This window comes from Falco punctatus (assembly GCF_963210335.1).
Source record: "Falco punctatus genome assembly, chromosome: 1".
Lineage (NCBI taxonomy): Eukaryota > Metazoa > Chordata > Aves > Falconiformes > Falconidae > Falco > Falco punctatus.
In genome coordinates, this window is record NC_137580.1 from 94,204,503 (window position 1) to 94,227,419 (window position 22,917).

Genomic DNA, 22,917 nt, shown 5'->3' on the forward strand with positions numbered 1-22,917 from the left:
TATGTGTGTTAATGAGCTTTATTGAGGAAGACTGTCGTTTCTGTGAGTAAATGAAAAACAAATTCACAAACTGCATTTTAGCATTCTCCATAATTTGTATTTAGTGAGGTGCAGCAGAGAGGCTGCTTCCCTGTGTCAGCAGGTAGCACTGTCAGGCGACTGTGGGAATACTGATCTAAAAACAGGATCTTCTGCTTCTGTTCAGAGCAGTATGTGCCCTTCAGAATAAGGGAAGTGGTACTAGTGAGATGAATAAATACGAAAGACCAACTTGAATTCATCAGGCTGCAAACCCAGTCTTTCCTCTCTGCATGTTTTTGTAAGTGGCTGAAGGAGGAGTCTCGGGACCCGTTGCCAATCTGATGGCATTCCCCGTGTTCTGCCTCGTTACTGGGGCCAGGCTGGGATTCCTGCTGCACAGAAACTTTCCGTGCTGCCCTGGGTGCCTGTTCACCTTTCAGCTCCTGTCACCCCTCCCATGTGCAGGGATTCCAAAACCCTGAAGCAGAGGTGGCTGAATCAGCAGCAGCTGTGCCAGCAGATTCCTTCTTGAAGAGGCTGCTACCCAGCCCCGCACAGAAGAAATGCATCGCTTTTGGCCTGGGCAGTTTGCTGGCTCCTGTTGGAGCCTTGAGAGATCCCTGTCCTTGCGGCATCTGATAGGGAAAAGATACAGCTGTAGAGAAGGATGTCGTGCAAGCGATGATTTGGTACAAAACCAAATGAAACTCTTGTTCTTGTCACTTTTGAACTCGGCCCCTCCTGTTGGCAGCCTTAGATGTGGTTAATGTATTCAGTACAATGACATCTTCGGAGTAGAGCCTTAAAAAAAGGAGGAGAGAAAAATGAGGAGGGAAGGAAGGAAAAAGTAATGTTAGAATTTGCAAAAACAAATGACCCAATCTGGGCCTTGTCCCTGGAGGATGTCAGGGGCCAAGAATGCTGGTAAATATGCATTTGACTCCTTGCTGAAGGTGGTTTGAAAATTGTCCATGTTCTTTATTTTTCTTTGGTCTGGCTTTACAAGTTAGCTAATGATTAGATCCCAGAGTGACTTGTGCCTTGTGCTTGCCTGTTAATCAGCAGAAGATTTCAGCCTCTGCCTTGGACTGGCTGTTGAGAAAGCCTCCAAGGTGCAGTTTGTGTGCCCTCTTTGAACTCTGATACAATAAATCTCCTGCTCCCAGAAAAGCAAATTGCAACAAACAATGCTAAAAACCTTTTTTCTCTGTGAAAAACTCTCACATCCTGCTCTGCCTGTTCCTGCTGCTCACATCTGCACAAATTTGTTCTCCAAACTTGCAGGTCTGCTTTACAGATCCTTCATAAAGCCTGTGAAGTTGCAAGAAGGTATAACTACTTCCCAGGTGGGGTGGCCTTGGTCTGGGCCACATACTATGAAAGCTGCATCAGCTCTGACCAGAGCTGCATCAATGAGTGGAATGCGATGCAAGACCTGGAGTCCACCCGCCCCGACTCTCCAGCCCTGTTCGTTGACAAGTCAGTTCTGAATTTTATTAAATAAGTTGGCTTGGCTCATGAGAGAAATCTCCCCTTCTCCCATTTCTTCCTGCGGTGGTTCATTTCCTTTCTTTTCATAAATGTCTTCAAATGCTTTTCTTCTGTTATTCTCATAAAAATTGCTTTTAATACAAGTCCTCTGTGCTGTATGAGTTGCACTGTATGTTTACTGCCAGCTTGGAGACATCCTCTCCTTTTCCTTTTCAGGCCAACTGAAAGAGAACGAACAGAACGCCTCATTAAAGCCAAACTCCGGAGCATCATGATGAGCAAAGACCTGGAAAATGTGACTTCTAAGGAGGTAAATAGAAAAATTCCCACTCTTATTTTTCCTGCTAGACTCCTTTTCCAGGGAGTGCTGCAGTGATGAAGAGACACCATATGACTGACTAGGTGTCGTTGGCTTTTGAGTGTGTATTTCCAACTGTTCCGTAAAGGCTCTGCTCTTTGGCTTTGCTGTACTTCTGTTTCCCCTGTGGGGAATATCAGCATCAGAGTGCGTTTTTCAAGACCTTAGTAACAAGTATGTGGCTTTCAAGCATATAGTGCCTGGTTCTTTGCCAGCAAAGTGGCCTTGAAGGTGATGCCTGCGTTACGGTTGGTTGTAGCACATGTAGGCACGTCCCAGCAGTGAATTTGCAGATGCTTGTTCCTCAGTGCATCCCTGTGAATTACACAAGCAAAGGCAGCACTCTCAAAAGATGTGGTTGATGGCTTGAGGCCATGTAGCTGGGTCAGATGAGTGTCCTAATCTTCACTTGCTCGTGAACAATGCAGAGCAAAGTATGTGCCTTCCTTTCTCCTGTTGGCTTCATTTTAAGGTTTTATTTTCTTTGTTCCTGAACGAACGTCAGAGGGGCTTGCAGGTGACATTTTGCTGCTGAGGTTATGGATGGAAAATCACAAGTCAAGGCTAAAGCTAGTTTGGATCCATCCCCCAGGCCGGTGTAAATATGTCCAGCCGCAGTGCAGACATACTCAGAGCAAATGGAAATAGTTCTTTTTTGGGTTGAGTTTTTGTTTGTTTTTCAAGGGAGGCTGTTAACATGCAGGGCTTTCCTTCCTAAAGCTTAGCACTGAAGGCTTCGGATACACTCTTGTGTAACAGCAGCGTTACAAATTGTAGGCGTAAGCTGAGAACTCGTCTGTCTGTGTGCGTGTTCTTAACTCTGCAAAGCAGTCAAGATGCTTTGATTTTGCTGCAGCCATTTTCCATGGTGGGTTAAACAAAGTTGTGCTGCTTTGCACTGCACCTTTCTGAAGCTGAGGTGCATTGAGAGGACTATATCTGTGCCCGGGCTTTGAAAATAAGAGCGTACTGGAAATCTCTCTCCACCAGCACTGCTGCCATTATTCACTCCTTTCTTCTAATGGCTTTCACATTTTTTTGTTAGCTGCTCTCCAAGGTCTTGTTTTTTATCTCTCAAATTATTTTTAAGAAGCAGGTACCCCAAAAATACATATCTCTCTCTCTTTTTTCTTTTTTTTTTCTTCTTCTTTTTTTTTCTTTCTCAGATTTTATCTGGAGTTTTATTTACAGATCTTCAGTTTGAGGGCCTGGGATACTTGGAGAGATGCCATGAAGTGAGATTCCTTGTCTCCAAAAGGTCAAATCCCTCTTGCTGTTTTTAATGAAGTACAGAAAAAGTGTTTTGCAAAGGAGTGCCAGCAAATGTTTCTGTTGAACAGACACGATTCTAGGTGGCATCTTTTGTTTTCTGTTCTGCAGATACGAAATGAGCTGGAGAAACACATGAATTGCAACTTGAAGGAATTCAAGGAATTTATAGACAATGAAATGCTGCTTATCCTGGGTCAGATGGACAAACCGTCTCTGATTTTTGATCATTTATATCTGGTAAGCTGCTGTGTTGGGAGCTCCAGAATAGCAGGAGGCTCAGTGGGAGTGATCTGACAAGTCAGTGGGCTTAGAGGAAGCTGGACTTGGTGTCAAGGCTGACAGAGGTACAGCCCACTATCCTGCCCTTTGTGCAGACTTTACTCCAGGATCCACATTGCTTGTAAAAGCCCACAGTAGTGAAGCCTTTTTTTCTAGCTGTGTTCTTGTTTCTGCGACTTGATGCAATGGTTCTTTCCTGGCAGGTTGATCCTGTTTCAGGACATACCATGGCATAGCTCAAGTCCTCTCTATTTCTAGCAGTGGAGATTTTCTATGACAGACGAAAGGTCTAGCTGTGGGTGCTGCCCCGCGTGACAGCCCTTTGCTCTTTGATTAGGGTCACTGTATCGTTTTTCTTGATTGAGCCCATGAAGTTCTGTAGGCTTGGCCAGAACTATGTAAAGAATAAGGCCAAAGGTGATGTGCTGTTCCAGCTTGTGCAGAAGCGAACGGTGTGTGTTCTGTCAAATCTTTTGCCACTAGATGGTACTCCAAGCAAAACCAGGCACTGCCAGCTGGAACAAAGACTTGCTTGAGATGTGCCCGTTATGCTTGGGTCTTTTTTTGTTGTTGTTCTGGAGAGAGTCAGAGGAAGTGCTCGTCTTTGAGGGCAAAACCTGTTTTCTAAACCCGTTTTAGCTTCCTGGTTTGCAGGTATGGGGGCGGATCCAAGGTGTAAACACCCCCATAGTTTTCAGGACTTGCCTCACTTCTTGTGTATTAGCGATCCTAGTCATGCCACACGTAGAATCACAGAATAGTTTGGATCAAAAGAGAGCTTAAAGCTCATCTAGTTCCAACCCCCAGCCACAGGCAGGGACACCTTCCACCAGCCCAGGCTGCTCCCAGCCCCATCCAGCCCAGCCTTGGGCACTGCCAGGGATGGGGCACGCACAGCTGTGCTGGGCAGCCTGTGCTAGTGTCCCACCGCCCTCACAGTGAAGAATTTCTTCCGAATATCTACCCTTCTTTAGTTTAATAGTTTTCTTTCCCTAGACTACTTATCTCTGTGTTTAAAAATCCTGAGCAGCCAGAGGCAGTGCTTTGGGATGGGCTCCGTCACATGCTGGCCTAGAACTAACTCGTTAGGTGAGGATGTAATGCCCTTGTCCTTCAGGAGGTCCGTGCCTGTTCAGGACAGGGCATCCCTGTGCTGGCTGCCCTGGTGCCCTATTCCTGTTTCAGGGGCTATTACCAGTATTTCAGTTAGCAGCTAAGGAAGATTGCTGAGGCTAGGGGATTGCAGAACCTTGGGAAAAAGGGATGCTCTCGAGCTCCTTTGAAATGTGTGTTTTGTGGCTGTTGCAGGGGTCCGAGTGGAATGCATCCAACCTTGAGGAGCTGCAGGGCTCGGGGTGAGTACTGCATCTTGCAAGCACCAGCCTTAGACTCTGAAACCTCCAGTCTGTTGCCTTCAACTTACATTCAGGTCTCTTGAGATGACATAGGACGTTTGTAGACTGTAGGGATGAGTTTGGGCCCATTCCCAGCAGTGTGGATAACTCACCGTTGGGACCTCAGTCGAGAAATCTTTCCTACCTCATTTCCGTCAATAACGCATAGAGTGAAAATAACAGAACTTCTTGTTCGTGAAGTGCATCAAGATCTCTGAAACCCCCACAATGTGTAGCAGCCGAGCGTGAAATGGCCATACGTATTGTTATGTCAGGTGTGAATTCCTGCAGGCTGCAGAAGAGCAAATTCTACAGCACTAAGCTTAGGAAAAAACTCTATCTAAATGGAGCAGAACTTCCTGTGGATGAGCAATCTCCATCTCACCTGCCCAGACAGGCAGCTGCAGGGCTGTCTTTCACCACGCTCTCATCACCACACCACTTCTTGGCTTGATTTACTTTCACGCTTTTTGGACGAGTGAGAATTTTGAATATAAATATTTGCTGCTTGCCCAAGGCATACACCAACCTTGATGTGAGAAACTGAAAAACATTGCTCAACAGCATGACTGAAAATGTTTAATTTGGAGTCCTTGGGAACAGATGTCTGAACATCTTTGAACAAGTAAATCCAACAGTACGTTACTACTTCTGATCTAGGGGGAAGGCAGCTTGACATGCAGTGTCTAAAAGTCAAAGCTGGACAAATTCTGAAACAAATATCCTGTGTCCTTGATTTGTCTGAATGATAGGAGATAATAAATCAACATGGGCATTCATTCTCTCCGGGTACATTGTAATCCCTGCTGTAATATTTGGCAGGAATCAAGAGGTTCCATGTGACTCTTATTTCATATTTTTGGTCGGAAAGAAGAGAAAAGGATGGTTTTGCATTTAAAGCCGGCAGCTGAAAATCGTGATTCCTGGGTTCTGTTCCCAGCTCTTGCCTAAACAAATCACTTGCAGCCGAGGCACTTTTCTTCTTTTAGCATCCCAGAAACTGTGTATGGCATACAGCGAGGAGTTTTCATTAGTTTACAAGCCTCGGCAGATGGGATAAAATAAACTTCTCCCTCCTGTGCCCAGGGTCTTTTGATGCTTTGAGCGGGATACGCTGGTGGCGAGAGACTGGTGAATGGACAAGCCCTGCACGTCACACGTGTGACCTGTGTCACCGGGTGTCCCAGGGGTTCGGGATTAGGGCTGTAGATAAAATCCTGCAGCTCGTGTTGTGTCAGATTTCATGGACTTCACAATGTGCACCAGCTCCTCTTTCATGACCGTGGCAGTTCAAGTCTATTTTTCCTTTTTCTTCTCCACAGCATTGACTACATTTTGAATGTGACCAGGGAAATTGATAATTTTTTCCCTGGTTTGTTTGCCTATCACAACATCCGAGTATATGATGAAGAGACAACAGACCTCCTGGCTCACTGGAATGAGGCGTACCACTTTATAAATAAGGCCAAGTAAGTGGGCTGGGAGACGTGGCGTAGTGAGAGAACGCGTCCAGGCTGGGGGGTCTGACACCGTGCCCTGCGGATTCAATCCAGCGTGGAGCTGAGCCCTCCCCGAGGCCACACCGCCACGGAAAGCAGCAACAGGGCTTCCGTGTTACGGCTTTTGCCAGGAGTTTTCTGTGTCCCTGGAACTTCCCCTTACCTTGTCTCTTCCTGTGCTGGCATTAACCTGTTCCTAGCCTGTGGTACTTTTTATTATTATTATTATTTTGTTTTGTTTCCAAAAGGAAGCGAGGACATTTCCTCTTCTCAGGAAGTTCTGGAAGTACTCCAGCACGTCTGTGTTGGACCAGCCCCAACTGTCTCTGCAGGCAAGAGATGGTGACAGAGCCCATCAAATTCTGCTGGGCTTTTCCACTCGGGTTGTTCCTGCTTATCCCTGTATCCAAAGGCAAGCAGACAGGGGGCTTCGTGGTGGTCTCTGAAACGGCGGCATGATTGAAGCTGCCCTTCTCTGACTCCAGACTTTTCCAGAGAGAGGTTCTTCTCATGGTCTAATTAACCTGAAATGTTTCTCGCCTCCTGAGCCACGGTGTGAGGGTGGTCAGGAGGACAATGTACCGTCCCTCCACCATGTAAAATGGTAACAGATACCGTAACCAGAAAGATGAGACATATTTTCCTGTTTGTCCTTCTGCAGGAAGAATCACTCCAAGTGCCTGGTGCACTGCAAAATGGGTGTGAGCCGGTCCGCATCAACTGTTATAGCTTATGCCATGAAGGAATTTGGCTGGTCACTGGAAAAGGCCTATAATTACGTCAAGCAAAAACGCAGCATTGCAAGACCGAATGCAGGCTTCATGAGACAGCTTTTGGAATATGAAGGCATTTTAGACGCCAGGTAAGGCGACAGGATGAATAATGGAAGGGAGACATGCAGGAAGTAAAGCAGCTAACTGTAGGCAGCCGCTTGGGTTTTTGTATCATACAATATTAATCAGTCTCTGTAGGTGTGGGGAGCTCTGTTCAGGCAATAGGTTTTTCTGTTGCTGTCTTGCACACACGCGTGTTAGGCTCAAAGACACTGGCAGAGCGTGCGTGGCGCTGTAGTCTGCAGGGTCCTCTTTAGAAGGGCAGATGCAGAAGCCTGAGCTAATTCTGTTTTTCTAAGCCTTTTCTATGCCAGGCCTCCCTGGATGGAAATTAGCTGTCTTCTAGGGAGATCTGGTCCGATTTAATTCAGCGAGGGTTTCTCTGCGTTTGGGAAGCATGTTGGTATTTCTCAGCAGCCAGTACTGTTCAGCAAAACATTGTTTGTGTTTTATGAGGCAGAACTGAGCTCAGGCAGTGTTGGACGCAAATCATTTGCAGTTCTGGGTGACCATGCCAATCACCAGTCTTTGTCATTGCAGGCACTGTAGTATCTAATAAGTGTTTCTGCATGCTCCGCTTGGCCCCTGTTCTACTGGGCAAGAGGAAGAGAATTTTTCATTCTAGTTCAGCAGGAACCGTGCCATGAGACGTGCAGAGATGTTGGTTCAGTGTGTTTTGCTCTGATGGGGGGCTCTGTGCCCCTCTGCCCTGAGGGACTCCTCCTGAGGGCTTTTCCCGTCACGGGTGCAGTACAGAGCACTGCTGTGAGTCTGCTGGGCCAAAGATACTCAGGAGTGGGCAGGCAGGAGGGACAAAACCCCAGTGCTAAAGATGGCTTTGTCCAGGTGGGACCGCAGGGCTGGACCCAGCCGTCAGCTCTTTGGTTCCGGGTTGTGGGGAGGGAGGGACGTTCCTGGAACTGAGCATCCTGGAGTTCAGCGATAGTCACTTACGTCTTTGTCTTTTCCCCCAGCAAGCAGCGCCACAATAAGCTGTGGAAGCAGCAGGCAGAGAGCAACCTGCCCCAGCACACAGATGGCACCACGGGGTCGGGTGACTTCTTACTCGAGAGCTTAGACATCGACCTGGAAAACCGCCTGGCTGACCTGGACATGCCTTCCCAGTCAGCGTACCTGGACAACCGAGCCGGCACAGAAGTGTCTGTGGGGTTTAATTACTGCTTCCGTCGCCTGTCCGACACGCTGCTGGAGAACAAGATTCCCAGTGACAGGGAGGGCTTTTTCCAAGTGGAGGAGCTGGAGCGGGATGCGCTTGCGGAGCGCACTGCCTCGCTGGTGGGACAGCCTCTGTCTGCACCTTCAGAGGGAAGGCTGCTGGAGACCACAAAAGCCCTGGAGACAGCAGAGCCGCTGGCAGAGCTGAGCAGTTTCTGCGAGAAGCAGGCAAAGAAGAAACTGGACTTCAGCCCCCTCAAGGGAAGGATAGTGCTGGGCCATGGGGACCCAGGGGAGGACCGTGTCAGGGAGGAAAACCCAATGGAGAAGTGGAAGCGGCGTTTGTCCATGCACAAGGAGGAGAGCAGGCTTAATAGAGAGAACCTGAACAACAACAACAGCAAAAGGAGTTGCCCAGAGGATTTTGAGGTGCGTATGGAGTTGAAACGTAGGTGGGTGATTAGCATGGCTGACTCTACTGCAAGTGAAACTGCTCTTCTCATCTTCATAGCACAGTTTCATTTGACTTGGATAAAGCCTTGCATTCCATGATGAGCTGCTTCCTTTTCGAAGTGCTTCTGAACATGGCTTTGCTTGCCCAAGCTATGGATTTAGATGCCAGAGAGAGAGCGCGCACATGTGAGCGCCCTGTAAACTGCTTTGGGCAACTTGCTTGCATGACCGTCACTTGAAACGGTAGGTATTCTTCCGTTGAAGATACTGTCTGCTGAGAAAGTACGTGGCTTTTGTTCCTGCTGCAGGGCCTCAAGAGAAGTGGAAATGGGCTTCGTTTCAAATCTGCTTGGCTATAAATGTCTCTTGTGGTCTGTGCCTCTCACCCTGCTGGTTGGCGATGTCCTGTTCTGTGCACGTTTATCTGTACCTGTTTTCTTTTTTGCAGCACGATGCCGTATTTGGGATCCTCAGTAAGGTCAAGCCTTCCTACCAGTCTTGCGCTGACTGCATGTATTTCTCGGCCGGTTTGTCTCCCGACTCCTTTGGGGAGCAGTGCGAAAAGCTGAACGCCAGCACAGCGCGTCGCAGCACCACGATCTGCACGCAACCGGCCCTCCTCTCCCACATCAATTCCAACTTGGCGGACCACCTGCCCAGCAAGGCGCACTCAGAGGAAGCAATTAGAACTAAAAATAATGAGGCTCCGCTTCCTCTGTCGGCAGGAACTGGTACTTTGGAGGCTGGTGCTTGTAAATCACTTGATCAACACTGCAGCATTTTGGAGAAAGGCAAAGATGCACCAAAAAACCCAGTCAAAACTCTGCTGCCCAGGAGAAACTCACACTGTGACAAGGGCCTCCTTAATGCAGAAGTGGCAAGAGAAGAGTCTCTAGCCAGAAAAGACAGCAGAGCTACCAAGGATCTGAAGTACTTGTTCAGCAAAGACTTGGAAAAGCCAAGCGCAAACAGTTACTTGATGCAGCATCAGGAGTCTCTTATTCAGCTGCAGAAAGCAGGCTTGGTTAGGAAGCATACCAAAGAGCTGGAGCGGCTGAAAAGCCTGCCCTCCGACGCCTCGTCGCTGCTCAGAGAGAGCCCCCTGAGCAGAGTGGACTCGAGCATCGTGGAGGAAAGCGAGGATTTGATTTCACATCACGGCCTCGTACCTCTTCTGGGACCAGCAGCGCTGATAACCGAAGGTGCAGCAAACAACGTGGAGAAGTTGGAGGTGAAATGCGTCTTAGAGGGGTTCCCTCAGAAAACCTCCACCCCTGTCATGTGTCGTTTGGAGCACACGAGCAGTTTCACCAAGGACTTCCTGAAGACCATCTGCTACACCCCCTCCTCCTCCCGGAGCTCCAACCTGACGCGGAGCTCCAGCAGTGACAGTATCCACAGCGTGCGGGGCAAGCCCGGCCTGGTGAAGCAGCGAACTCAGGAAATTGAGACCAGGTTGCGGCTGGCTGGCTTGACTGTGTCTTCTCCTCTGAAAAGGTCCAATTCTCTCGCCAAGCTAGGATGTCTTAACTTGTCTTCTGAGGACTTATCAAGTGACATGGATGTGTCGACCATAACGGACTCAAAAGAGGCCGTTTCAAGCGAGTCTTCCATGCTCTGTGAGCCACAATCCACGCTGAGGAGTGCAGATGTCACCTCCAAACTGGCAGCGAAGCCGGTGGTTGGAAACTTGAAGAACATGCTTTGGATGGGCAAAAGCTGATGCCTTCTGGGGGGGGGGGGGGGGGGTAGGGGAGTGGATTTTTACCACGTTTATTCGTTGCACCGATGCAGTTTTACCATCTGACTCGCAGTAGTTCATCTGATGCCACCTTTTCTTCCCCTCCTTGTACTCTGAACAGGGAGAAAAAACCCATAATGGGTCATGATGAATGGCATAAGGGAAAATAAAATGTATTGCATGGCTTAGAAGAGGATTTTGTGTGTGAATTGCCTGTTGTCCTGCAGGTTGCTATTTCTAGTACTGTTTGCCAAGTATAATAATGTGTTATTGTGTGTGTATATAGATAGATAGATATTTGTATCTATTTATCTATATATAAAATGCTGAAATAGGCTGTTTTCAAAGACTCAACAAAATAGTCGCGACTTTTTTTTTTACAGAACAAACACAAGTCTCTAGTTAAAACAGGGCACTTGTGGAAAAATCCTTAAAATGGTGACGTGAACACTACCTCTGTTCTTGCTGACTTTTAGTCTTGGTTGGTTTGTTTGTTTCTTAAAAAGGCTTTTCCCACAATACTTAGCTGTTGTTTGAAGGTATTCCCTTCATGTTAACCGTAAAGGCCTGGAGGAGGATGGAGACAGAGGCTTTCCTGCACCGAGTGACCTAGCTGTGAAGTGAAGGAGTATCGAGCTGTGTTCGTGTTGACGGTGTGACCTGGCGTTCGTGTCTTTGCTGCGTGACCGGGTGAATAGTCATAGTCTCATGTTGGTGCTGGAGTGACACCCAGACTGTGTCGCTGTCGCAGGCTTACGCTCCCGTGGAGAGGCGTTGTGTTCTTTGGGTGTTGTTGCTGTTGTTGTGGTTTGTAATGTCCCAGTACTAATGACAAACCTGGCCAGTAAGTGACCGTGGACCCCCGTGAAGCTTTGTGTAATGCTGTGTCAGTGTCGTGGATCCTGTGTTGGGGACTTTCCTTCATCAGGCTGTTGGTGACACGCTGTGCCAGCCAGGTGGCTGAGGAGGGATGGCTCTGCTGGTGTCCCAAGCATCTGAAATCCCAGGAGGGCTATAGGTGAACTTGTGTCTTTTTTTTTCTGATTGTTGCTGCTGGGTTTGGTAGGATGGTTTCTGCGTCCTTGGTTTGCCAGCAGCCTGGGAAGCTGCTGACGAAGTCCAGCAGGTTATTTATGCCGGGTGTCAGGAGGCTGGGTGGCCCCAGAGCAGGGAGCCCAGCTGTACGTGTCCCAGCCCTCTGCCAGGGGTGACAAGAGCGTAAATCCTGCTCTCGGAGGAGTGCATCCATCAGGGTGAGCAGTGAAATGGAAATATGGGCTCACTCCAAAGAGAGAGGGATGTTGAGGGTGTGGGCGAAATCTCCTTTCGGAGGAAGGAGGGAGGAAGCCGGGCTGCCCGTGCTGTCCCTCAGGCTCCCGTGGTGCTGCACGCTCCGTAGCGATTGTAGCCACGGAACCGTGTCACTTCCCGCACCTGAGGCTGGCTCTTGGGGACCAGTAGTACCGTGTACTCATCCTTTTGCTGTCGTGCTGTGGGAAATGCTTGAAATGCAGCAGTTCACCGATGCTCTGTGAAATGCACGTTTTCCTTAGAATATTTTGGGCAGCCAGCCAGGTCAAGAACCGCTGTGTGCAAGACCTGGCCAAGTCATCAGGGAAGAGCTCAAGGAGCCCGTAGGGGACGTGCTCCAAACCTTGGTGCCCTCCGAGTCCCGTCTGAAACTCTGCTGGCTGCTTGTGCCTTTGGGGTGATGTTTTGCAGCAGGCTTGCGGGGTCAGAGCAGGTTTCAGAGGTCAGCGATGGCAGGCGGCTGGATGTGCTCGTTTCACAGCCAGGCTGTGAGCAGGCTCTCCCACGTCTTAATCTCCATTGAAAGCCACTTAAAAAGCCCCTCTGAGGTGGGGAGGGAGAGCTGGGCTGCAGCAGTCGTTCTGAGTCCATATTAATCAAAAATCCACTGTCTTGAGAAAGGGAGCCCTGTGTTTTACTGTCCTAAATACCCAGAGTTTACTTTTTTACCCTTTTCGCGTTTTTATATGAAGAGCGAGGAACTATAGGGACCGGCAATCAGTAAATAAATGTCCCTCCTTAAGGACTCTTTAAATTTAATGTACATTTTTAGCTTAAGACACGCTTCCTGCTTTATCCATGAAAGCTGGTTTGAAGCAAAAGCTGTTGTGTGAGGGAACCGGGGAAAATCTGCCCAAGTCTTGGCTTTTTAGGGCTGAGGGAACGCTGGGTGACCTTCAGAGTAGGACCGAAGTACCCCCTGCCTGACATCGGTGTACCATGGGTGCACGCGCACATCCAGACCTCTACTGCGGTGAATTCCCTGTATTTGTATCATCTTCACTGACCTCCTCTACACCCGGATGCTGATTTAGGAAAAGGAGTAGGCCGTGGGGGCACGCATGATGCTTGGAGCAGCCACCTGGGGGTCCTTTGTGCCTCCTGCACTCGGGTTTGATCATCAGCCTGGGCTGGCCAGGGCTGTTTGCAGGGTTATTTTTCTCCACTGTGTGTTACACTGGCACCTGTCTCAGCGCTGCGGGCGCTTCCCATTGCTGCATGGCCCAGGGCAGAAGTGAGAGGGTCAGATTTGAATAAATTCAGAAAAATTCCGTTAACCGATGCAAGCAAACTTCTCTATTTCCTTCCTGCTTTCTTGAGTGCCTGCCAAGTTACGCTGCGTACAAACCACTGCTTTTCCCGGGGCGTAGCTCAGCGCTGACCGCCTTCCCCCTGCCTGCTGCTTGGACTCAACTCTCGCTGGACCAACCCCGCTGCTTCACTCATCAGGCTCCGTCGCCGCGTTGTCGCGACGCTGTTGGTCGGGATAGAGGCAGAGTTTAGTGGGAGCCAGTCTCGAAGCCAACGCACACTAGTGTGCCATTTCGGAGGGGTTTATAGCCAAACCGATGACGCTTGCAGACTTCATTAGGCTTGTTGCATGAGAAGGTAGATGTTTGTCCTCTCCCACGTATTGTAACTGTTCTTTTACAATGGAGTGCCTTAATACTAGTTTACAAATACTGTGTATTTGTGCTGAGCTGTTAAACTGCTGTTTGCTGTTCTGGGTGGGTTTATTTTTTTTGGTGCTTTTGGTGTTTCCAGTGGCAGTGAGACCGTTACTACTTCTGCATATCGACCTCCTGTCCCTGCTGAGCTCAGCGCTTCAACCGCTTCCTTTCTGCTCTGTACATGGCAAAACCAAAGGGCTGTGTCGCGATGCCGCCGCGCCAGCTGCAGCTCCTGGTGCCCCCATTTATTTATCTATGCATTGCTGCAGTACCACGGGCAGGGGGTGTCTGGGGAGACCTCCCATCACCAGCCAGCTGCGCTTTTACTCAGCGGATTGCCAGGTGTGAATCCAAACCCAGTCCCATTTTGCCAGAAAAGCCCGATATGCACAAAACTGGCACCTTATTTCCAGCCCAGGCTCTGTCAGTCTGTGCGATAGCAATAGCCGTCCTGGCTGTCCTCTCCATGACAGTGGGGGTTGGCTCAGCCGTGTCCCCCTTGCAGGTATCACCCGCACTTTGCTGGGGAGCCGGCTCCCAGCCTGGGAGGTGGAGGCTGTCCCCGAACTGTGACCACAGACCCGGAGAGGAGGGGTGGGTGAGTAACGTGTAGCTGTTCCAGTGCGTTGCTGTAATTGATGATAACAGTGTTCCTTTGATTTCATGGTATTTCTTAATTCTGGTTTTATATTTAAATATGCAGTATCTTTTGTACTGTACGTGCGCGGTAGGGGATGCATAATGCACTTTTTTTTTTACTTTTGTTTGTAAAAATGTACTGTATATTTTATGTGCTTCTTGTGAGAAAAATAAACTTTTTTTTGTTTTCCTTTTACAAATGAGCTTTGCGGAGTTTTTGGAGGTGGGGAAGGATCAGCCTGGCCGTGGGGAACAGGCCCGGAGGGGCTGGAAAGGAAAGGAGCGACCGGCATGTATCATCGGAGCAGCAGCTGCTCCTGGCTCCCGCGGTCCCCTGCCCCGTGTTATCTCTTCCCATCTGTCCTGGCTGCGTGTCCCTTGTTTTTTGGGACCTGGCTGTTTTCTGCCAGCCCTGAAGGCCAGATGAGGAGATGCCTTTGTCCGTCTTGGTTGTGTCCTTGCAGTGCTGGACATGCTTCAGCTGCCCCACTGGGATGGCAAAGCGCTATGAAAATGCACCCAAGCCGCAACATGGGCTGGCTTACAGGGTTTTTAAGGGGGGAAAAGGGAATGAAATAGAAACACGCTTCACGCCTGGAGGCAGGAGTAGAACTGAAATCCGTAATTCTCTGCCTAGCCTCTTTTCGGCAACCCCAGGCTGGGTTTAAGGAGAAGCTGCTGGCGGTTCGGCACGTGGATGTTGGCAGCGCAGCAGCCGTCCGGGGGGAAAGCGATGCTCGGCTGAGCCCTCCCTGCACGGCGCGCGGAAGAGCGCTTCTTTGGAGAGGGGCTGGGTGCTACCGCAGCAAGACGGGCTGTTGAATTCCCACAGCCCTGTGCTGCAGCTGCCTCCGAAAAGCACATCCCCCGTGGGAAAAGAAGTTAAACCTTGGGATGCAGCTCTCCTGGCCGGAGCTGATCCTGCTGCTGTGCCACCATCCACCCGAGGTGGGACCAGCCCTTCCCAGGCATTCACCAAATTTTGCCTTTAAAGGCAAACAGTGAGCATCTGTCTCCTATGCCTGCGAGGAGTCTTGTTACTGCCTGGGATTGTTCTCGCTCCCAAAGCTGCTCCAGGGAGGAACATGTCAGTGTTTACCTTGGCAGGGTAGCAAAGCACAGGCTGGGGATGCTCTCGGGCTTTGGCACACTTGCAAATTGCCTCAAAGAGTTGCTAAAACCCCACTAGAAATAGTTGCTTTTGAGGGTTTTGGGGGGTTGGTTTGGCTCGGAGTTGGCGCCCATCAGTCAAGCGCAGCAAAGCGTGATTTACTGGCCGCCCTGAGGAGCCGCAACCGGCCGGACCGGGGCAGGAACCGGCACTCGCCGCTGCCTCCGTGATGCCGGCTCACTGCCAACCGGTGCGCGGGGAGCTCGGGCCACAAACTCATGGGTGAATGAAATGACTCAGTTTCTCCTGCAGCCTTAGCAGGGGCTGGGTTTGATTGCGGTGGGACAGGGCTGTGGCAGCGTGCAGCGTGAGGGGCCGGGAGCATCGTCATTCCACCCCGCAGCCAAGTGTCGCCCTGGAGCTGTGTTGTGGCACGTGCTGGCTGATGTCCCTTTGTGTCACCCACACGTTTCTGGGCTGCACTCGCAGCTTTACAGGAACTCGTGCATGGGAAAATAATGTGCAAATGATGGAGGAGAGCCCTGGGCTCCCTGGGATGGGGTTGTGGAGGGTTTCAGTCTTCTCCTTCCACCTGAGAGCATCTCTGGTGGAAACGGGGCTCTTCCCCCAGCTGCAGGACCAGGGTGCTGAGCTGACCCATCGCTGCGGGAGCAGGGTGCTGAGCTAGCCTGCTGCTGTGAGGGCAGGTCCTGCTGCGGGAGCTGCAGCATCAGGAGCTGGATCTGGCATCTGATGCTCCCCTGAGCAAGGATGGAGAACCCAGGCTGAGTCGCCCCAGCGCAGAGCACTTGGCTTTGCGCCAAGGCCGCCTGAGTTGCCCAGACATGCTTCCATGATGACACGAGAAGGAAAACAGTGGGAGCGAGTGTGTGTACGTGTGTGTGTGCGTGTACGGCTTTCACACCCTGGGGGTTAACTCTCCCCAGTGCTGAGCTGCAGCAGAGCTGGGGGGCTTGTGCAGAGCCGGGAGCCCCAGAGGCTCCCACACACCAGAGCTCTGCTTTTTGGGGACAGCAGCGCTCTCGCTGTAGTGAGCTTTTGAGATCCTTGGGACAGAGCCTGTCCCTTAGCCAACACCATTTTGGGGTTGCATTTGCTGTTATAGCTCATTTAATTCACGCTTCCCTTGGCCGATGCATGAGGCGACGCTCCCTGCTCACCTCTGCTTCCCAGAGATGGAGACCTCCGCGGCAGGTTCGCATCCCGGGAGTTGCATCTAAGAGTTACACGTTGAGAGAGGCACCGTGGGACGGGGCTGAAATGGCCGGAGGGTGCCCTGTGACTGCTGGTGAGTGTGCAGGTCTTTATTTTTTATCCTTGTTATGGTTAAAAGTTGGTTCTTGACAGCGCAGTTCTTGTTACGGTCGAATGTTACATCCTGTTGTGATGTTGCTATGGCAAAGCCAGGCAACATCTGGAGCAACACAAGTTCTCTCCGGCGACCATCGGAAGGTTTATTTATAACCTCGCTGGCGAAAGGAGATGCCTGAGCGCGAAACCTCCGTGGGCAGCTCATGGTGGGAGCAGCCCGGCACTGGGTGGCCCTTGGGTGGGGACCTGGGGCGGTGGGAAGATCCCCCCACCTCCTCTGCCCGGTGGAGGAGCCCACAAGCAGAACCGAGCAGGAATGATCTCCTCAAGGGCCCTCTGAGTCCGTTCTTTGACCTGATGGGAGGAGGATGGTTCCCTACCAACATCTCCCGGTTTCACATTGGGGTTGGGTGACTGCAGGGGTGGTGATCAAATAATTGTAATGGGGGAAAAGGTGCGGTCTGGGGGGTGAGCGAGGCTGGTTTTAGCGAGCAAAGCGGTGTGCGCAGAGAAGCCACAGGAAGGATGCGAAGGGCCACTGCTGTGCTTCAACACAGCAACCCACTGCAGCGAAGAGAAGCTGCTGCTCTGGCAGTGGGTCTCCAGCTGCCTGCAGCCCCAGGGGGATGCCTCTGCGACTATTTACACCGGGTCATGGCTGGACAGCCGTGCTGGCCTCTCAAGAGGTAGAAAAGTAAACTATTTCTCCAAGCAGAAGCCAAGAGTCAGCACTGCCGATGGGAGATGAGCTGGTTCCCGCAAGGGATGGAGGGGCAGGGGATGGGGGGGCTGAGCTGTGCTGCTGGGGGGGCTCCCTCTCTGCCCAGCCGTTGCAGACGTCCTGCAGGTTGGAGTATCCGCAGGGGCAGGTCCTCTCTCCCTGTGCACACACCCGCACGTGCGTTCCGTCTTGGCAGCAGCAGCGTCTCCTGCCCCAGCCAGGGATGCTGCTCCGCTGGGGAGCAGCTGAAGAGCTGGTCGGGTTTGCTCCAGCCTCAGCCCTGGCCCTGGGTGTTGCGTATTCCCTAAAAGTCTCTTCCTCTCCGGCCTGAAGGATGGGGCAGCGGTGACATTGCAGCAGCTGCTGTTTCCTTTTATGCAGACGGTTCGGGAGCAGCAGCCGTGTTGCTCCCGTGTCAGACTGTCCCCAGTGTTTGGAAAACGCAGCAGGGCAGGGCAAACCCAGTTCCAATGACCCAACTGTGCAGCTTCCATGCCAGCCCTGGGCTCTACAATCCCCACACAGGGCAAGCCAAAAAAATCAAGATGCTTTTTCCAAGTCATGATGATTTGTGAGAAATTTAGAGCATATTTGGCTTTGGCACGGGGGAACCAAGGTCAATGGCTCAAGGGGAAGAACCCCAAATTATTGATCAGGTCATCGTGCCGACGGCAAGCGTGCCAGAGTCTGGTGAGTTTATCCCATGGAGACGTGGCTTGGCTTTAAAATTCATCACTCCCAACTGCCAGCAAATCTTGCGGCAGCATTTCGCTACCTGGCGGGATGGGTGCTGTGAGGTCCCCCCCACCGCTGGTATCAGCAGGGAGCATTGCCTGCTCATCTCGGGAGCCCAGCTGCCAGCCCTGCTCCTGCTGTGGGAAGCAGTCGTGTTTGTTTTGGGCAGCCTCAGCAGGGATTTAAAACTTCCAGTGGTAACAAATGGTGGTTTGTCTCACTGCAGAGCAGCTCTGCAATGTGCATTGATACAAACCTGTCCCTGCGAGGGGGGCTGGCCGGCTCCCGGGCTGATAAGGGCTGGGATAACCGTCATCCCTCGCTCTTTCTCCTCGGCGGTGGCTGGCACTCACTCCTGACCTGGCTTACAGAGCAGCAGACGAGGTGGTGGCATCATGAGAGACAGTGGTCCAGGCACCAGCTCTGCTCAGAAGGCTGCAGGGGTCCCTGAGGGCTCAGGATGAAGCCCCAGCAGGATTTTCCAGCCTCCCTGAGTGTCAGCCAGCTGCCTTTAGCCTGCGCCCAGTGGGCAGGTCACTGGGGGGCTGTTTGCGAACTCCTGGGGCTGACATGGGGGTAACACAGTCCCTGCTGGGAAGCAGCACCTGGCTCCCAGTTAGGGACCAGCTAGGTGTTTTCCCACATCCCGTTTCGGGATGCTTTTCCAGCTGAGGCTCGGGCAGCCGGCACCTCGTGGACCATAAAAGGCAAAGCGCTGGGAAGAGCTGCTGGGTGGGAGCGTGGCGGCCACTGCAATGCCAGGCATCCCAGCTGTGTATAAACGGATTAGAGCCCTCCAGCTCTCCTGCACCCCCTCCTTCCCGAGAGTTTACAGGAGCCCGTTTGGCAGAAGGATTATCCAAAGGGAGGAACTTTCCATTCAGAGCGCTGTTTAGAGAAATGCCCCGAGAGTTAATAAGGATTTTTGATATGTTACGTTTTGGAGTCTCCCGAGAGAAACTTGTTTCTGAGGCTGTTGTCGGACTTCTCTGTTCATCTCGGGTCGTCTTTTTTTATGTCGCAGCAATTCCCTTAGCCATAACGTGTTCCCGCAGATTAGCCCAGCTGGTCTGTCTCTGCCCTGCATGCTCTGTGCGGGCGGCAGCATCTCTCCCTGAAACACTGGGATGCAGACCAAGGCTGCACGACGCTTCCAGGGAAGGAGCGCTGGGGGAGACGCTCTGTGTCCATCAGGCACAGGGTAGGGAGGCAGGGAAGAGCGCCAGGGGCACGGTTGCGGGTTTCCAAGCGCTCCGTGAAACCCACAGAGGAGCTGACGGAGGTGATCCTGCCCAGACGAGCTGCGGCAGACGACCTGGCAGTAAATCACTTTGGAAGCAGCGGGATCAGAGGGAAGCCAGGGAGGGTTGCCGCACGGCACCGCAGGGAGTTATTGCTGCAGCAGGTTGGGGAAAAGAGGAGAGTCCCTGAAGAAAGATGCAGATGGGCAGCAAGCCCTTCCTGCCTGTAAAGTGCTCTGGACCAGCAAATTAGAAGCTGGGGGGGTGCTCTTACAGTTACTCAGGTGCGATATATTTGGGTAGGGATCAGCGTAGCATCAGCTCTGACAGCTGTTGTGTTAGGGCAGAGGCTCCTGCCCTGCTGCAGAGGATGGGCTCCATCATGCCAATGTGCATTTTCATCTCCGTTGGCCATGAGGCTAAAAAACTCCGGTTCACATGACCCAGGCACGGAGGCTTCCAAACTGCCTCCGTCTCTCCCAGTAGCGGAGGAAGGGGAAGGCGGTGCTGAAAGTCTGCCGAGACCCAAGGTGGGAAGAAATCTTGGCTGGCCAGCTTCAAAGCGTTTGGACCAGGAATTAGAGTGACCGAGCTCCTGGCCATGGAAGCCTCCACCTGGCAGTACGATGGATATTTACAGGATGACACAAGTAAGACGAGGGGGAGAGACTGTGCTACTTCCCGGGGAGCCTCTGCAGGGACGTGTGAGGATTATACTCTGCTGCAACTCGGCCGGGAGGGCCTGGGGCACAAGCTGGAGAGGGGGGACCTTCCCAACCCGGGCAGCGACACGCAAGCCCCTGCCAGGAGGTCAGAGATGAGCAGCAGCGGGCAGAGAGGGCAGCAGGGGCTGGCAGGGGACCCATGCTTGGATGAGCACCCCGTGTGGAAAGGGTGCAGGAGAGGGGCGGAGGGAGACGCCCCGCCGAAGGTGTATGAGATGGAGGTTGGGCACAGGCAAGCGGGCACGGGCAGGATGGTGAAACCAGTGGTGTACAGACTGGAGGAGAGTGAGTACAGGCGCCTGATCGAAGAGGCAGAAGCAGAACCTGAGGAGGAATGGGAAGCGACAGAGCACAAGGTACCTGTGATGCAGGAGGGCTACCCAGGGGATGGGAAGGCAGCAAGTCCAAGCCTAAACAGACTCAACACTTTCCAAGGAGTCCTGAGGAGGCAGATAAGCCGCTCGGACTCTGAAAGCAGCGCAGAGAGCAGGCAAGTGAATAAACTGACCCTGAACTCCCCCTCGGAGAGAAACAAACCGAGTGTCCCCATCAGGTCAGATAGCTTCGAGCGAAACGCCATGCTCATGGATTACATTTTGCAAAGCAAACAGGAGGCAACAACATCTGTTTCCTACGTCCCCAGAGAAAGCAGCAAGGCAGCTGAAAGCTTCAGGCAGGCACTGAGCTTCGCCCCCCAGCCTGACAGCACTCCGGACCTTTGCCAGAACGGCCAGACTGGTGAGGAGGATCCGGCCAGGAAGCCCAAGCCAGACAAGCAGGTAGCAAAGAGCCTCGAGAGAATGGTCTCTGCAGTTGCAAATTATGCTTCGGTGGCTAGAGACACCGAAAAGCTTTCGAGACAGAGCAGCAGCCAGCTCCTTGAGAGCAGCAAACTGCTCGGAGGTGAAGTAGATGCAGGGCTACTCGACTCACACGGCCAGCAAAAAACCCCACCGGCCCCTCCGGTCAGGTCCCACAGCAAAGAGAGCCTGGCTCTGAGTATGAGCAAGGCTGTGGCAATGACAGAGGCGCTGCTGGAGCCCCACAGCGATGCAGCGAAGCCTGCCAAGGAGCAGTGGGCAGCTGCAGGCGCGGAGCAGCTAACTGGAGGCAGGACTGCAGGAGGAGGGGGCTCGGAGGAGCGGGAGCGGAAGGGGAGGAAGAGTCAGGAGGATGAGAAAGTGCTTAAAGTTGCCGACGCAAAGAAAACCTTCGAAAAGGTCAAGCCAGCGGAGGGAAAGGCAGTGACGCCACCGCCCAGCGCTGCCAGAAAAGGTGAGGTGTGGCGGCTGTGCCACGGCGGGCGGGCAGAGCCGGGGGCTGGGGTGGACGCAGAGCACACCGCAGCCGAGGGCTGGGGGGCGAGGGGAGCCGGGGACACGGTGGGTGTGAGGCTTTTCAGAAAAATAGCTGCCTTGTAATAGCCGAGCAAACGATGGGATGCACTCAGGGCACGTTTAGCAATGATCCTAATGAGGCAGGACGGAAATCAGGCGTTGATTCACGTCTGCATTCTGCTCAGTGAAAGTACTTCTGGCAGTGCAACTGTTTGGTGAGAAAGAGATCTGGTTTTTAAGACTCCTGTATGGAAGTGAGCGTAATACCCAGTACTCCTACATGCTTTTCACGAATAGACAGAGTGCAGAAGTGCCCATGTGATGCTTTCTCCCACTGCCGTGTGGGATTTTTTGCCTCCATCTCTCTAGGCACTGGGTGAGCCAATATAATTTTATTTTAGCTATGGCATAAAAAGGAGGCGTTATTTTCCCTAGGTTCTTTTTCTCCTGCACTTTGACTTGAGCTGACTAAGCCCTTCAGGAGAATGACATCCACTTGGAACCCCTCTCACTGAAAAACTGTGGATAAATGGACTTTGTTGGAGTTTTACTGGTAAAACAGTGGTTATGCAGAAACGGGGAGAGATGAGAAATGAGCGTTTGTTTGAGAGTTTGGATCCTGCAAGGATGTACCAGACCCATGCTGGTTAACTTACATCTTCTGTTTATTGACAATCTGCAGTTGTGGATTTCCTTATAAGGGAAAATAAATGTTTTAAGGCACAGGAAATCTATGCTAGCTTTGAACTGAATAGCATGTTTACTTAAAAAAAAGGTGTGATTATCCCACGTTGCTCGGTACATTGTGCTGTCCATTACTCTCACTCACAGAAGTCACGAAACCAAGTCAGAATATGAACGTGAGTGTGTGTGTGTTAGTGATAACGAAAAGCCTACAGCAATGAAAAATAGATCTGATCCTCTCAGGAAGCGTCTGAAGGGTAAACGATGTAAAGAAAAAGGGTTGTGAAATATTTGTCGCTGCAAACTATCTGCCATCTGACAGGTTTGGGCTCTGTACATGAAGCCAGGCTAGTCCTGGTATTATCAGGGTGTCTGGATCTCTGCAGTCTTCTCCACTCTCCCTCCAGTGGGAGATTTATCTGATTAAATGGTACAGCTGATGGGGCGTGTTTTCATCAGCAGATCAGATGGAGGGATGTTTTCATCAGCAGAGGCATGCATCCTTTCCAGGGAGTAGAAGGAGCAGGTAGATGCAATAGGTGATCTTACAGGAGAAGGGGGTGAGAAGGGACTACAAGAAATCACGCTCCACCCCTAAGGCAGTACCGGCTACAGCTAAATCATTCCTGGCAGATGTTTACCTACTTGTTCTTCAGAAGAAATAGGGAGGGAGGGTCAAGACAATCTATTTCAGTGCTGAACTGTGAAAACACTGTAATAAAGAAGAGCGGGAATAGCTTCTCATTTTGCTCTACCTGTGATACAGTTTCTTTGGGTTTTTTTTAAATCTCTTTTTAAACATATCTCTTCCCAAATCTCATACTGCCTAAGTGAACATGAACAGCTTGCATATATTTACTATCACATGATTCCTTTCTTATACCTCTGATTTTT

General features: G+C 51.4%; 2 protein-coding genes across 7 annotated transcripts in view; both read left to right on the forward strand.

Annotated features, from left to right (window-relative positions):
• Positions 1 to 10,713, forward strand: part of SSH1 (slingshot protein phosphatase 1) — a 37,594-nt gene extending 26,881 nt beyond the window's left edge. For all 4 annotated transcript variants that reach the window (XM_080372127.1, XM_080372129.1, XM_080372130.1 and 1 more), the window contains 8 exons: positions 1,306 to 1,500; positions 1,729 to 1,822; positions 3,251 to 3,379; positions 4,730 to 4,776; positions 6,138 to 6,284; positions 6,976 to 7,176; positions 8,122 to 8,752; positions 9,225 to 10,713. In XM_080372127.1, coding sequence (XP_080228253.1) covers positions 1,306 to 1,500; positions 1,729 to 1,822; positions 3,251 to 3,379; positions 4,730 to 4,776; positions 6,138 to 6,284; positions 6,976 to 7,176; positions 8,122 to 8,752; positions 9,225 to 10,499 — 2,719 coding nt within the window. In that variant the 3' untranslated portion in view covers positions 10,500 to 10,713. The remainder of the gene's footprint in view (positions 1 to 1,305; positions 1,501 to 1,728; positions 1,823 to 3,250; positions 3,380 to 4,729; positions 4,777 to 6,137; positions 6,285 to 6,975; positions 7,177 to 8,121; positions 8,753 to 9,224) is intronic.
• A 3,739-nt stretch (positions 10,714 to 14,452) lies between these two features.
• CORO1C (coronin 1C) overlaps positions 14,453 to 22,917 on the forward strand; it is a 58,727-nt gene continuing 50,262 nt past the window's right edge. The window contains exons 1-2 of one of the 3 annotated variants that reach the window (XM_080373448.1): positions 14,453 to 21,277; positions 21,775 to 22,913. In XM_080373448.1, coding sequence (XP_080229574.1) covers positions 19,879 to 21,277; positions 21,775 to 21,797 — 1,422 coding nt within the window. In that variant the 5' untranslated portion in view covers positions 14,453 to 19,878 and the 3' untranslated portion in view covers positions 21,798 to 22,913. Of the gene's footprint in view, positions 21,278 to 21,774; positions 22,914 to 22,917 lie in introns of those variants that run through there. The other 2 variants (XM_080373445.1, XM_080373444.1) reach the window with 2 other exon arrangements.